We start from the raw sequence: 16,205 nt of genomic DNA, 5'->3' as shown, positions 1-16,205 counted from the left end.
TAAATCTAGCATATTTTGGTAAACTGTCGAACACAGAACAGTTCAGGCTGGCAAGGAACTCTGCAGGTCACCTTGTCCAAACCCCTGGTCAAAGCAGGGCTGACTCTGGCATTGCATCAGGTTACTCAACACTTTTTCCAGTCAAGTTTTGAAATTCTCCAAGGATGGAGATTCCACAAACACCACATCAAACAGATGATGAAAGTCATTCTTACTAGGATGGGATTTTGTGGAATCACAGAAAAACAGGATAAGAAGAGGTGATCAAGATGAGCCCCAAGACTCATTAAGTCCTGACAGGTGCATGTCCAATCTTTCTTTCAAAATGTCTCACAACAGACTCTGTAACACCTTTCAGCAATCTGCTCCACAGCTTACCTATTCATTCCTCTTCCTGATCCATCAGCAGATGAGGCAGGGTTACAACACAGGGCTACTTGCGAGCAGGATCCATGCCGATCCACCCTGCCCTCCCTTCTTCTTTCCCTGCTTCACCAATTACTTTTGTATCTCTGTCTGCACTACGCTTTGTCCTCAAGTGCAGCTTCCTCACCCCTCTGTGAAATTTCCACTTTTTCCCCTTCCCCTTACTTCCACCCAAAATTCCCTCCTTCCATTCTCCTTTCCCAGCTCTCGAGGCTTCACACCTCTCTGCCCCCCAAAAACATCACAACATACACTGTGGGGTTTCCACGGTCCTCAGGGGTCACTTCTGCAGCTGTGTCGCATCATGGCTCCCAGCACTGGGGCAGAGGGTGCTACGATGGGCTGGGCGTAGCACAGGGGTGAGGGGAGAAATGTTCTCCCCTGCCAGCAAGGGTTGGGAAGGAAACGACAGCAACCGCCTGTCCTCATTTCTCAGACTCCTTCAGAAGGAGGTCATCTTCGGTGGGATCCACCTCACCTCATCTATCCTCATGGGAAGCCCCTGTATCTCAACTACCGCCCTTGAGATCCCTCACCATGAGCAGGGAGGAGCAGGCATGCTGGCAGTGACATTCCTTCATCCCACTTTTGTCACCGCGTCCAGGTGACTCACAGCGTGTAAGTCTCCCTTTCCCTCAGGGACCTCGGAGGAAGCCAGGGCACCAAGCCATGCCCACCTATCCTTCCCCAACACACCTCACCTCTGCAGGGCAGCCCTTACAGCCAGCCAGCGCACACCCAGATGGGACAGCGTGAGGAAAAAGCCAAAGAAGGAGTTAGTCTGAGCGAGGTGAGGGGAAAGGGCGCCGTGCCCCGGCCTCCTCACACCCTGCCCCCCCGCGCTGGGGTGCAGCCCCCTTCTCCAGAGGCCCCCAGGAGCAGACACAGCCTGTTTTTCCCTGACAGATGCCCCGTACGAGGCCAAAGCCCTTCCCGCAACGCCACACGGGCGCCGTTTACCTGCTTCACAGCATCCCTGCTCCCTGACGACTCCGACCGGCGAAGTCACCCTGACCCACTTCTCTGCCCGTCGGGCGCCCGCCCTGCTGCCCCGACGCCCTGCCCTCCTGCACCGCCTGCCGACGGCCCTCTCCCCGCCGCGGGACGGCTGCTCCCCGGCCCTCCCGAGGCGTCAACCCCCCACCGCCCGGCCGGACCCAGCGGGCTGCCCGCCGGCACCGCCAGCTCAGGTGCGTCAACACCGGCGGGCGGCCCGGTTCTCCCCCGGCAGCGGCCGCGGAGCGGCTGCGCCCCCCGCCCCAGCGTTGCCCCTGGCAGCGGGCCGCTACCTGCGGGCTGTCCTGCAAAGCCTCTTCCAGGAGGAGTTTATCGACGGCGGGCATGTTGGCGCTGCGGCGCGGCTGGGCGCAGGGAGCTGGGTGCGCGGTGGCGGCGGACGCCCGCTGGCACGCCCCGGTGGCGGGGCTCGGCGGCGTCCCTCCCCGCTGGGGCGGCCGCGGCTCTCCGCGGGCAGCGGGGCACGGCGCTGGCTGGCTGCGCTGGCGGGGTGGGGGCGGCAGCCCGGGGCCGCTCACTCCTCCCAGTTCCCGTCCGCCGGAGGAAGCGAGTCACGGGGAGGGCCGGCGGCAGGAGGCAGGGCGGCAGCAGGGGGTGGCTTCCTGCCGCCATTAACTCCTTGGGCCTGGTCGGCGCCGCGGCGGCCTCGCCCTGGGACGAGGCCTCAGATGGAGGGTGCTCGCTCATCTTCTCCCCAGCTGCGGACAGCAGGGGCTGGAATGGCTTCCCGCAGCCCCACTCTTGGCTCTGTCCCTTGGGCAGTAGGGTGGTGGGAACGAGGATGCTAGTGGGGACTATGGGATTCCCCCCTCAGCTGAGGGAGATCTCCCTAGCTGTGAGGGTGCGTGGGTGTGATGGAATTGAGGGAAGATCGCATCATCCAGCCTAGACCTGTGGGGCTTGAGGACCTCCAGCTGTGGGTGAGCCCTTTGCTGTGTCCCTCAGGGCGTCCTGGCTCTCCTCGGGGGCACCGCAGGGCTGGGGGCTGCCGGCAGGGTCAGCCAGCTTGCTGGAGCCCCAGGTGGCTCAGAGAAGCACCCAGGGCCTCGGCCACTTTCTAGGACCAGTGCAGCCACTGACTAAGATAGGCTTGCTTACAAGCGGCCCTCCTTTGTGGCATCTGCATTCATTCTTGTTTATGGACAACTCTGCAAGTGAAACTGTGAGACCGCAGAGCGCTCCAGGCAGGTCAATCCCAACTCAGCAGGTCAGGCACTCAGCACTCAGGCAGGTTACATCCCTATGCTTGGGGGGGTTGGAAGGGATGCATTTTAAGTTACTGGTCCTTCATGTACAAAGCCATGTTTTTATTATCGTGTCACTGCTGTCTTAATTGCATTGGATAACTTCAGCATTTAGACATTAATTCAGATGCTTAGTTGAACAAAGCTAATGTTTTCAAAGTAAGCAGAGTCTTGCTTCATGCATGAGTATTTCATTATGTTCATGTTTTTGAAAGGTGTCCCTGCTTTTGGATGGCTCAGTTTCTCTAAAAGTCCAGAGTTACTGATCTGCAGATCAGTTGCTCTGTACTTGTCAGCTGTAACATTTGTTGTTCCAGTATGGCTCAAGGCAAAAATAGAGATATGCAAAACCAGAATCTCATTTAAGAAAAAAACATTTCTGAAGAGTTTAGGAAGAAACCTGCCAATTGAACAGAATATGCAAACAAAAATACTGGCTGTAAAATGATAAGATGTTATCATCTTGGAAGAAACTTCACAGTCTTCAGATAACTCATGTTGCTGCCCTCTTTTAAAAGAAGAAAAATAATTTTAAAAAAAATGCAGCTTGAGTTGTAAAAGAACTCCAAACATTAGTATTGGCCTGCTTTGCCATTATGGTGTCTGCTCTTTGCATCTAAATCCCAGTGGATTTTTCCACTTCTATCATTCTTAAACGATAGTGAACATTTTATATGGCAAGAAAGGTGATTGCTAATACAGGGGTTTTTTTGCTGATTAAAAGACTGTACACAAGCAGGTGGCCTTAGGAAAGTTTTGCAGATCAGCTGGATGATTGTTTGCTTTAATTATGTATGAGAAATGACCATTGAACCCTGTAATTTTGGCTAAGATATTTCTGTGGGTCTGACATTGATTGGCATTGCTTCTGAAGCTCGTGATGGGACCTTTAACCCAATGTGCCAAGCCTGCCTTGGTATGACTCTGCTCCACTGGTCCTGATGCTGGACTCCCTGTTCCAGGCCCTTAAGTAAGAACAGAGTTCTCACGTTCAGTCCACTTTTCCTGCCTGAATAAAGACATTGAACCATTAATAAAAATCACTAGCTAATACCAAAAATACCAAGTATGACAGTATATATTTACATAATAAGAAAACAAAAATAGATACAGCTTTATCATAATAATGTTGTTTCAGAGAATTTTAGAATGGTGGAAAGAGGTCAGAGAAATTTTTTTTGCCTACAGAATATGAAGTAAGGCACTAGTTAGGCATTAGACTTAAGAATCCATGACCGCTTCTGAGCCAATTTTGTCAGTCTGTGTTAAAGTCTTACTTTTCTTTCTTCAGAGATTTTGAAAACATTATTTGAAATTCACTGAGGAAGAGAAGACCATGCTTTATCAGATTTTCTGTATCTGTTAAAGTAGCCTCAGGGCATTTTTGAATATTTCCCAAATACTTCTGTTACAACTCTGCCCTTTTCTTTCCCCCTCTAGTCTTGAAATAGTTCAGCAACAGCTCTTTCCCATTGGGGTGAAGTATTTCCTTCACCAAGAAAACATTGGTGTGGTTTGTGTTTTTATTTCACATTGTCTTCCCTCCCAAGAGCTATAACCTTTAAGGTCTTATCTTGTTCCCATTGATGGCTTTGTTTAGTCTAATGTTGAAGCGTGGAAGCCTGTTGTCATTCCAAACTTGAGGATAGCTATTTCCAGAACAGGTTCTACTAGTTTTATTTATTTAAATAAAACAAAAAGCACTTCAGTAACTACTGAAGGGTGAGGCTTTTACTATCTGTCATTCTTTTTTGCATAATTCCTTACACAGCTATAAACTTGGTGGATTGCCTATTTATAGTGATCAAAACATTTATTGAACTTTCCCAATACAGTCCAGGTATTCTTGAATTTAAAAATAAAATCTTGCCTTCTAATAATTGAAATTATCCTTTCCTTGGTTTACTGAAATTGCAATTAATTTCCCAGTCACCTGGTTTTGTTAGGTCTCAAGAATTATTCTTCAGTTTTGGTAACTCCCAATAATGTTTCTAAAATAATTAAAATAACCCATAGTACTACCACCAAACATTCCAACAATTTATTTATACAACAGTAGTGATATTATAAAAGAAGTAGGTACCTTTGTGTATAGGCAGACCTTTGGGTAGGGGGTGTCTAAGCCTTTGACACGAGAAGATGCCTTCTTTGGGTTTCACTGGTTTCGGTGCCCAGCACCAGTGCTGCAGTGCTGGGCTGCCAGGCCTAGGCAGTGCACTGGAAGCAGCCTGGCTAGCTCAGCTCCAGGCGGCATGCTTCTGGGGCACCCTGTGGTACCCATGCTGCATCTGGTACCCAAGCCAGCTTCTTCAGAGCTGTCTCAGTAGCTTTACATTGCACAGTATTTTATCCCCGTCTGGAAGAGAAGTGGCATGGCTTTTATCTTGTTGCGTGGTCCAGGAGCTGCTCACTGCACTGGGCAGCGCTAGCAGAGGACTAACAACACTTCAGCTCCTGTCTTCTAAATCCAGGTATTGAATGCAATACTCGGTTACTACAAAAAGTCTTGCTAGTGAAAAGCACTCTCATAGATATTCTTCAAAGTCAAATTTAATGGGAACATTGTACATATGGAAAGAGAACAGGGAAACAGCAGACACAGTACCTAGAATCAATCACCTGAATGTTCAAAAAACCTGTCACGGCAGTATGAACTGAGCTGGAGAACACTTCCAGTAAGCAGTCCAATTAATTCTTATGAGCATATTCTGTAACCTACAGGTGACTTAATTATGTTAAGATAAATGCCTCTTACAATGTGAAAACTTAAGGTAAAAACCCTGGAATGGCCAAAATGAAATTGATAGATACTGCTTATAAAACTAATAAGAATTAATAGTATCAAGTAAAATCAATAAATAATTGAGCACTGATTATGAAGTAATTCATTATGTGAACTACTTGTACTGTTTCTAAGAAAAGACGGGGCTTCCTTCCAGCAAAAGCCTGAATGTAGCCCAAAAATGTCATAGCTGAGAGAATGAACAATTTTAAAGGAAAGAAGAAGAAAGTTTGGATTGATCTGTAAGCATGAGATTTGTCTGCTATATACATCTCTTGGCAAAGTGATGTAAAATCTTCCAGTACTGCTGCAGTTTCGCAGAAATTAGTGCATCTTCAAATTTGAATTTGGGGTTTTACGTGTGACAGTCTTGTTCCTGTTTGAGGCTGGTCAGGAATATCCCTTGGTGCCCAGCCAGTCAAGTATGGTCCTCCCCAGACTGCCTTTGCGCACGTACAGAAGGGACCACAGCGTGAGACGGCAGCTGAGGACTGTGCCTTCTGCAGGACTGGAGGGTCTCAGTGCCATGCTTCCAGGTTTGCCCCAGTGCTTTTCCACTTAACCGCTCAGTGCCAGCTCGGGGCTGGAAGCAGCAGTGCTGAACCTGGATGGTGCTGTGCGTGAGTTAATAAGCCCTGCCAGCTCTAATTGGCCTGTTTGGAAACAAGGCAGCTGTTGTGCATCCTTAGCATAATTTATTTCCAAATTTGATAATCCACCCAGAAATAATGGAGAGCTGACTATAATTATTTTTTCTGGTTAGACTAGTTACAGGGTAAGTCATATTGCATTGTGTTTTCTTTCTCATATGTTCCATTATAACTTGAAAGAACATATTGCGTTATACTTCCTTTTTGGCTTCATACCTTATACTTTACAAGAAATTTCTGAGCAGTAGTGTGCTAGTCACATGTTTGCAAAGTCAGCTGAGTCTATTTATGCATTTAGCACAGTGTCTAATATTCTTCTTCGTGCTCAGTGACAAAGAAATCTTTGAGCTACAAATTACTTTTAGAGGTGTAATAATTTACTCTTAAGTTGTGTGGCTGTCCTGCATAAATATAGAGGGTATATTGAATTATAGTAGCAATAAATCACTTCAAATTAATTCTTTACAAGTGAAAGATTTGAAAAAGAATCTCACTACTCTCATTACCAGAAGCATCCCAAAACATTTTTAATAGTACCTGAATAAATTACTGGTTAAATTAATAATAGGGCATCTAATGTACAGGAGAACTCTTGGACACGTAGAGAGGGAGTATCTTGTGATTTTGTGTATGACCCACAAGATAATACCAGGCTGAAATAAAATTCCGTTGAAATTATTAATTGCCATGTAACCAAGATCTCATACTCTTTGTTTTAATGTAAAACACATGGCTTTGTTTATTTCCATTAAACACTTTAGTCATATGCCAGAATGGATATGTACAGATGTACTGGCTAGTGGGATGGATTGAATTAAAATGTCCTTGAAGGTGAGGGCTGTAACTGCCATCTTTTAATTTCATGTAATTTAAGGACAATTAAGTTCCCTCATGTAACCAAGTACAGCAGCAGCCTCCATCCAGATCCAGAATAAGAATATGGTTTCAAAAGCCGGAGTCTCTGATGACAATACCGGCTAGAGGTATTGCCACCACTTCCCCCACGCCTGCCTCTGCCCTGTGGTGCGTGGCTTCCCGTGGTGTTGGCACGAGCCTGGCTGATGAAGGGCATCTGATTTAACAGTTTGCATTTGCTTTGCAAGGAACAGGAGCAAGCAGAGAATGGGTGGTTCGTTGGTAGGTAGAGGTACTGAAATATTTTAAGCTAATATTATTACCTTTTGTCCACAGTTTTTGCAGTGCTTGGGCATATGCTAAGATACAGGCTCCTTTCTCCTTTCAGCTGTGCTTTTTGTAATGTATGTTGCTCACTAGCCTAGCAGACACTTCTCCTATTTCAGGTGATGGTCCAATGGAGTTCGGGGGTATCTGAGGTATAGTGAAAAATCTTACTGTGAAATACAACAAGTGACAGAAAGAATAATACAAGTGCTTCGTCAAAGAAATGCGCATGTGGTATGATTCTGTAGATTAGAATAAGAGACATCTAATGCCTGGCATATAATTGTTTTATGAAATGCTAATAAGTAACCTGTTAGGTATAAAGGTTACCAAAGGTCAGAATACCATGTTGCAAATGCAGGTTGGATCTGCAGGTAGGACTGCAGATCAATTTAGTGTCAGAGGGAACACTGACTCAGAGCCCTTCTTTTATAGTCTTTAAAATACAACATTAATACAAATATCAGAAGCAAATGCACTTAATGTTGTCACTGTATCTAAAGCCAGCTTTTAGCCTAATTTTTTTATCATGAGATCACTTGAACCAACCAGGCCCTGCATCGTGTTTCCTTCTGAACAACAGAATCGAAAAGTTCATGTTGTCTTAACTCTGATCACTCCCTTTGATTCACCTTCCCTTGGCGTCTTTCTATGGCTGCTTAGGCTAAAAAAGCTGAACGATTAACTCATAACACTTATATATAGCAGAACATATCCTAAGGCCTATTAGAAGTCCACAAAAGTCTACTCGCATTATTATATCCCTTTTGGCCTTCCTGTTTGCTGTCCAGGCTCTTTTTATTCTGCATACAAGGAGGTCCTGGTCCATAACTGAGGCTACTGCAGACTACAGAGGCCCCAAATGGCTCTCCTGGTTTGCTTCCCCCTTGAGCAGAGCCTGCCTGTGCTGCCCAAGGCAAAGGCAGAGCAGAACATGGTGGTGCAACAGGGTGTCATTATGTGTTTTTAGAGAAACAGCTGAAAACCCAGAGGATGATACAGAAAGCAATAAGGAAGCTCTAGGCAGCACCCAAATGGGCACTGATACCACAATCTGTTTGTTTCCTGAAGGGGAGTGACTCCTCTGGGCAGGCTGCCAAGGCAGCGCCATGACACGCGTACACAAGCAAGTGCTGGCATACCAGGAAAATAAACTGCTGCATTGCTGCCCAGGTAGAAGGTTTGGACGCCCCCAGTCTAGCTCAGCAGGAACCATCTCACCAAACTCTGTGTTCCTCCACAGTGCTCAGATGCTTCCAGCTTCATGAGATCAGATGTTTCTAATTTTTCTTCCTGTGACGGCCACTTAGACGTTTTGCTGCTGTCTGGAGAAAGCCAAATACTGGAAACCCTTTCCTGTCATATGACTGGACCTACTGTTGCAAATGCAGGGCTTGCCAGAAAGCCAGAATTGCGCAGCGTGTGCACTGAGACACTGCATCCAGCATTGCTGCTGGTGGCAGGATTGCCACCCCGGCATGCTGGTGGCTTGCTTTCGTGGGGGCCAGTCGGGAGTACAAGGGGAGCAGAGTTGAATGGTTATAGTGGAGGTTGCAAGCCACGTATTGTTACTGCCTTTCATAGTGTTGTAGCTCTTAGACTGTCTTGTCAGAGATGTGCTGGTCTTACAACATGAGTAAGAGCACAGCCCCTAGGAAGGCTGCAGAGGATGGTCCCTAGGAAGGCTGGCAGCACGGCCAGGCTGGCAGCACGGCAGCACGGCTGCTGTTAGCAAAATAATTCTTCCAGTCGGCAAACCTCTCTCAGTTTTTTACGAGGATAAAGGCCACTGTGAGCAAGGTACAAGCAAGATGAATTATCTCACCAGGCCGCAGGCAGCTTGCTGGCTATAAACTGCCCACTGTTTGAGCACCTCACATTAACTTCTCCAGAGTTTGCCTTGCAGTGGAGAAGCTGCCCTGCTCTTTTGCTTTCCACCATGAGATTTGCGATGCAGGCAGGTGTTTTGTAACAGCTGTAATGATGGTGTATGTTACCTGTGCACTTGGCTACTTAGCTCCAGTCCTGCAAACATAGAAACTTGTGTTTAGCCTGTCAAATTCCTGGAGATTAATCAGGCATATAAATGTTGGCTGGATCAGTAAATAGTTTTCCAGTTCTTTCAAATTCATTTATGGTAACACATTGCTTATCTTTGTTTTTCTTTCATTTTTTAAAACCAGAACATTTAGTTCAGGGGTCACACACAGTCATTATCTTTAAATACTCCGTAAACATAAGTGCTGACAAGATCCTAGGTCAGCAATCATCTGTCTGTCTTTGTGAAAACCATGAAGCATGCAGACAACATGTACAACAGACAGAGTCAATAGGACCTAATAAGTTTTTCTTAGAGCAGACCAGTGGTTCCTAATTAGTTTTTCATCCTTTCAAATCAAACCTGTATGAAATAGCAAAAAGAAAAAAAGCCCCAAGCAGAACAGCAATGCATATCTGTGACTGGGAGAACATGAATAATAATGCAATGGAAAATGTTCTCATCGGCATTTAAACTAACTTAACTGCTTTGAAAGAAATCTATGACAAAAGAAAAGTCTGCAGAGATTTTCAGCCCTTGCCTGAACAGAAGTGCTTGTGCATACAGTACTTCAGAGGTCGTTACATGTGATTCACACTGCGTCATACGTGGCATTGCCAAATGGAGTCAATGTTCAGTACTTTGAAAACTAAATTCAGAAAGAGTGGCTTAGTTTCAAATAAGCACTCTGGTTATTGTTAGGTTTGAGTCCAGATCTCTTCTCATTTATGCTGTTGTACATTTGGATCGGTGCTGCCGGCACATGTGCTTTCACTGTGTCGCAGCCTTCTGGGGCAGGTTCGCTGCAAGGGGCTACTGGGGCTGTCATCTCCCCATCAGCGCTTCCCCAAGCGACATGTGCTTCTTGTTATGAGATGAGAGAGATTTTGGTTTTGCTGGAAAAGAACTAGTCCTTATCATTGTGGAGGAAAGAGCAAATCCAAGTCCTCAAAACCTAAATGCTCACTAATCAGAAATCAAAGAAGTAAATCTCCACAGCAATTATTTTAAGCTAAGTTCATAATTTTTATGCAATCCCATGCACTTTAAGAGCCCCAAGTTATGATTTTTGGACACATTTACAGATGCAAATACTAATAAACAAAATACTAGTGTTTTGGGAGTAATTCTGGGGATATATTGGGGACCAGCTGGTCTTGGGTTTTGGTGCGTTGCCTCCATTATGTTGTTAAACCTGGAATGAATGAAACTAGATAAAGTGTTTAATGCAGAGATTCCGAAACTCCATCTGTTTCTGTGTCTCTCTCTACCCTTTGCCTCTGCTTGTGGATCCAGAAGCTGACTCCATGTTAGAACAAGGGTGAATTGCTTCATCTTTATTAATGTAAGTGAGAGGAGATTGTCACCTTTATATAGGTGCTAAAAGGATGTCTCCTATGAGAACATTATGTAACTACACATACTGATTGCGTACAGTTTGTTTTATTTCATGCATACAAATACTCTGCTCTTACAAATGTTTCAAATTATCTATACAAAAGCCTTCTCTAAGTGCTTAAAAATTACTTGTATTTTATCTGTCAAAAATCACATTCTGATTAAAATTCAGTGTTAAAAACATACTTTTGCTCTTTGTCAGTCAATGCAAAATAATATAATTGGCATACATGGGTGTCTTTTTTGAAGAAGCTAACACACACTGCTTCTATGTTGCTAATTGTATGAACAACTTCTGTTTACTGTATGCCTAATATGACAGAAGTTTCAATTAATCAAAATGATTAGCATCCTCTTGTGTTAAATGCATATTTAGATAAAGAGGTGCTGTTTTGATGGACATAGAGTTTTTCTCTTTTTTAACCTGGCTGGTATTTGCTGAAGCAGCATTCCATCTTTTCAATAAAATGGCACATACAAGTTATGAAAGTCCCACCCAGAGTGAATTACATATAGCTTACCTAAGTTTTCAAAAGATAGAGTGTTAAATAACCAGAGGTGGATAAATATGTAGCTTTGATAAAGACATTTTTTGTCATGAGGATGTATCTCCTGTTTCTCCAATCTGCAGGTACTCTACATACAAGGCAGTGACTGTGCTATTTGGCTTAATTACCAATATAAGGCAAAACCAATTACTATGTGTGGAAAACTAATGCAAATCTTTATCAACAACAGAGGAAGAATTTACATCTGAAAAAGTGCATGAAAATGAAAAGAAAACAAAGCAGGGATACCATCTTCCCATGACACTGAGCAAATAAGAACCTTGTGTGCAGAAGGGCCTCTCTTGAAATGAAAGTGTGGGACTCCCTAAGGCAGACCAGTATATTGTGCAGAGGACCATGTCCTGAGAGGTGTGCCTTTTCTCGTATACAATTTTGAGGCAAGGAGAGTTTTCTCTCGGGGATCTAGGTCAGGTTGTCTTACACTACTTAAGTATTTAGGCTTATCAAGTGGTGCAAGTGTGTGTTAAGTGCACATCAGTGGGGTTAAGCATATGCCTGAAGTGAAGCACATGCTTTGTTTCGAAGGGATGCACTGCTGCACTGGCATCGCAATGGCATCTCAGTATAAAGGTCCTTTCTCTAGCATTTTGCCATTTTTTTATCTTTTCATTTTTGTGATTCCCTTCTTTGTTTGTAAAAGCTGATTTAGCTGCATCTTGCGAATTAATTTATGTGGTGAGAGACAGGGGAAAGACATTACTCTGTCTGCATAGCATATTAAAAGAAGAGAGTAAGATGCTTTTCTCCTCTGGAATAGAGCTCTGGGAGACTGTTTGTTATCAGCGATAGTAAAATGAAGGTTGAGTGACCTCAGAGGTAGGGAGCACTGTTATGTATCTCCTGTATTTTTAGAAGACCTCTAATAGAAGGATCTAATACAGCATATATATCAACCTTTCGGGCACAGAAAGGATTCCAAACTGGTTCTGAATATACAATGTAAGCATTTGTCCATTTGTTATTTTCAAGGGCACCTACCTTGGATTGTAGCAGCAAATACACCAACACTAAGCCAAGCATCTTTTTCAAATGGAAGGGAGGGGAATTAAGGAAAATGTGCCTACGAATTTAGAATGTTATTAATTAAAAGTCACTGGCATCATCCATTTGTATCTGGAAAGGGAAAAGGCAAGGTAGTTACCTAACTGATTCTGAAGAAATAAGACATGGAAGGCCAGAATTTGCATTTGGGTAAAGATCTCCAGGGAGGTTTTCTTGTTTTCCTCTGCCTTTCCCAAGGAGGACTCTGATGTTTCAAATGTAACCATTTCTTGAAAGCTGGGAATTCACTCTCCTAGGCCTGAACGTGCGCAGATGTTGGAACTGTATTTCACTGCCACTGATATGAATGCAGCTGTTTAAGGACACTGATAAAATATACCTTCTAAATCAGCTTTGACATTGATATAGTGATCCTCACTCAGACAGGGATCCCAAGAGCTCGGAGAATGCTTGGTTACACAGCCCAAAACTGAATCATCCTTATGCCTCTGAAAGAAAAATCTTGCAGGGAGTGGGTAATAGCTGAGCTCAGGAGCAAATTCTTCAAAAGCTCTATGCAGGAATGTGTGCTAAAATGTAGACATTTTTAGGAACAGACATGACACTGATGTGAACATACTAGCGTTGAATTATGAGTTATTTCTTCTCCATGAACTTACCTTTGAAAGTTTTACTCTTGAACTCTATTTCTACCTTGTAAATCAGCTAAGAATCATATGCCCTGGACTGTTAGCTTTTAAAAACAAAAGGGGTTTTCATGACTATGCACAATAATCACATTCAGAAAGAATTATTGCAAAATTAAGTAGTATTCATTCTGTCAAAGATTTGGGGGGGATTTTTCGTAAAGCTGGCATATTTGGTAACTGAATATTCACATTTGTTCAACATGTATTGGCCCTTCACTCAGTGATATGCTTGCCCTTCTCCATGGCTGACCAGTGGATTCCTTGTTCATTTCTTGCCAGGTGTTTTAGAGGATGCTGCAGTTTCATGGATGTTATTGATTTTGTCCCAATCCATGTCTGATTTGGCCTAATAATGAGAATTTTATTTGTGACTTCCATGAGAGCAGGAACAGATAGATGAATGAAAATCTTCTTGCCTTAGGAAGAAAAAAACCCTTGTTCTTGACAAATACTCTTTTTTTTTTTAACGTAAAAAGTTTAATTTTTTTTTTAAGTCAGCTTCCATAGACCGTTATAAAACAATACGTTCTACTCGATTTTGTGTTTTAAATAGAAGGAGTCATCATTTGATTTAAAAGAAATACTCAGGTCAAGTTTTCCACTATCACTGCAAGGAGAAATGCAAATCGCTTTTCCTCTTAAGTTCTTGTAGTTTGATTCTGTTCTCCGCTGTGTTGTTGTGATAAATAATGTCGCGTGGATGATTTAGTGCTAGCTGGTAGCTGGCCCGTCTGTGGGCTGCTCGCTTCAGCGGTGGGCTCAAGGTGAGGCAAGAGCAGCTCAGGGGTCAGAGGAGTGTGGGGTTGGTGCTGAGAAGCTCCCACAGCGAGCATGGGGGTCCCAGGCAGCCAGGAAAAGGAAGAGGGGGAGATTTTATAGAAAGCTCTTTATCCACATTTTCTCGTTGCTAACAAGGCGTGCAAGGGGGGGGACACTGCACAGATTACAAGAAGTCTATGATGGGCAAAGCAGTTTGGCTGCTCCCTCCATGCAGTGTCCCTGCACCGCTTCTTGTATAAGCTTGCTATTACTAGCAGAATCTAGGCTCTAGAATGTTTTTTTTTAAATCCTTTCACAGAAAATCTCTTTCAAAGCATTTTAACTACCTGTTGATACAGCTGCCAGGAAATGACAGCTTACCATCACTGCTGCTAACTAAAGATTAGGATAGGCGATATGGCATATTGATTCTTTGCTGTTTATTCTACTATGAAGAACAAAAATCATGAATGGTGTGGAAGCGCGGGATTGATTCTTCAGTGTTTATCCTGATACAAGGAACAAACCATCAACAGCTGAAGTGGGCAGGAGCCAGTCTCAAAGCAAGCCAAAGGAGGTTCTTCAAATCACATGTGGCTGAGAAGGGGAACACGGGATGCTTTGGGTGCCGAGGGCTTACATGGGTTCAAGGGTGGGCAGGACAGGTTCATGGAAGAAAAATGTGTTAAGGGTTGCTAAATATATAGCAACCGCATCTGTCTCAGGAAGACTATGATCTGCAAGTGCTGGAAGATGGGAGAGTTTTTTGGGGGACATACCATATGAGTTTCCTCTGTTCTTTCAGCTGCTATCAGAGACAGGATCCTGAGCAAGGTGGATCTTTGCTTTGACCTGATACAGCTTTTTTATGTTCTTGTTAGGCACTTTTTTTTAAATAGTAATCGTATCACACTGCTTACTACTTTGGCTTCTCTCTTATCTCGCCCATCAGCTATTTCTTGTCTTTCTGACTGCCATTAAAGATGGAAATTCATTATATGTCCAGGTGGTACCTTGCACAGTTGGGGTCAGACTGGTGTGATCATCAAGTGCTATCACAATATAAGCATTGCTAAGAAACACTATAGAAACATAGGGGATTGTAGTTTCTTATCTTTTTGGTGGCTTATAGGTTTTATTATAATTGTCATTTGGCTTCTGTTCTCCAAATCAAATTTGTTAACACTTTTTGTTAAGAATGCAATGGGTTTTCTGTAAATGCTCACAGCAATGCAGAGGTCTTCTCTGTATATAAAATTCTGAAGCATTTCCCACTGCCATGTAGTAGGCACCTTTGACGATTGTGGAATCATGATAGTTTTTACTAACAAGTTCTTGATCTGTTTTTTCCCCCCTCTTTATATCAGTGAAAATAATTGAGTATCTTGTTACATTAGGCTTTGTTTACTGACATGTAAAAGCAAACAACCCTCAGTTGACCCAAGAGTGCTTTTGTCTGTGGTCAAGTGGGGCTTGGACTAATGAATTTTTCAAGCAGAATCATCCTTGCAGGTTTACTAGGAAATTGGGGTGTAGCTGTCTGGCCTTTGGTGGCTAAATGGTCATGACCACTATCTATGCAGCACCATGATATTTGAACAAGTCAGTAAAACTACTAGTCCAGGTTGCTAGCTATAAAACAAGAGTGCTGTAGGAAGACTGTAAAACTGTCCAGGGAGAAACAGTACACAGTAGCCTGAAAACACTGGAATTTGAACTTGAAAACACTGGAATTGAGAATTCACCATGAACAACAACTGTGTTTGCGTTGTTTAACTCTGACAATGGATTTGTAGTGCAACTCTTAAAGTGGGAAAGTTTTGTCTAAATTGAATTCCTGTTGTAAATTTGATTAGGAAAAAATTAATCTCAGGATGCTAACTACCGATGAAGAACGGACTTTTTTTTTCAGGACACTTGCGGTTTTGCAAACATCCCTATCTAAAAGACACGCTTCAAAAGAAAATACCCAGAAGATGGTAATTAGCACTATATTTTTTCTATACTTGCATGAGCTGACATACAAGCCTTTGGAAGCAAGTGTTTTGTTAGAAAAAATCATGGGTGAAGAAGGTTCCTATATGGATGCCTAGATAAAAAAGAATTTGAGAAAGTATACATTCTTGTACAAATAAGGGCTGTTTCCTAACACCCAGCAGTAACTATGGGACTTAAAAATCCTTCTCCATAGACCTGCATACCAGCTTGACAGACAGATTGTTTGGATTTCAAACACTCAGACTAGCAAAAATGTCCGAAAAGAGAAAATCACTGGAATTTCAAATTTGGACTAGCAAAAACGTCCAAAAAGAGAAAATCACTGGAATTTCAGATTTGAATAATCCTGTTAACTAACCTGTTTTCCCAGCTGGGTAAATTTTAGGTTTATTTAGGGAAAGAATAACAAAGTCCTTTCTCACTACACCTTCTGAAAAACTTACAGAAGCTC

The 16,205-nt window shown here is 43.5% G+C and overlaps 2 protein-coding genes across 3 annotated transcripts in view; one reads left to right on the top strand and one right to left on the bottom strand.

Annotated features, from left to right (window-relative positions):
* Positions 1-1,972, bottom strand: part of APPL2 (adaptor protein, phosphotyrosine interacting with PH domain and leucine zipper 2) — a 39,451-nt gene extending 37,479 nt beyond the window's left edge. Inside the window, exons 1-2 of one of the 2 annotated variants that reach the window (XM_072870933.1) lie at positions 1,716-1,971; positions 379-486 (exon numbers count right to left, since the gene is read on the bottom strand). Coding sequence is in view for 1 of the 2 variants with exons in the window: in XM_072870924.1 (XP_072727025.1) it covers positions 1,716-1,769 (54 nt within the window). In the remaining variant the exon portion in view is untranslated. Of the gene's footprint in view, positions 1-378; positions 487-1,715 lie in introns of both variants that reach the window. The other variant, XM_072870924.1, reaches the window with a different exon arrangement.
* The window catches only part of C1H12orf75 (chromosome 1 C12orf75 homolog), a 44,514-nt gene continuing 29,409 nt past the window's right edge, over positions 1,101-16,205 (top strand). Inside the window, exons 1-2 of the mRNA XM_072870964.1 lie at positions 1,101-1,216; positions 1,333-1,616. The gene's annotated coding sequence lies outside the window, so the exon portion shown is untranslated. The remainder of the gene's footprint in view (positions 1,217-1,332; positions 1,617-16,205) is intronic.

Source organism: Ciconia boyciana, chromosome 1 (genome assembly GCF_034638445.1).
Source record: "Ciconia boyciana chromosome 1, ASM3463844v1, whole genome shotgun sequence".
Taxonomy (NCBI): Eukaryota; Metazoa; Chordata; class Aves; order Ciconiiformes; family Ciconiidae; genus Ciconia; species Ciconia boyciana.
The sequence above is the reverse complement of the archived record's forward strand: the minus strand, read 5'-3'. Positions and strand labels throughout refer to the sequence as shown.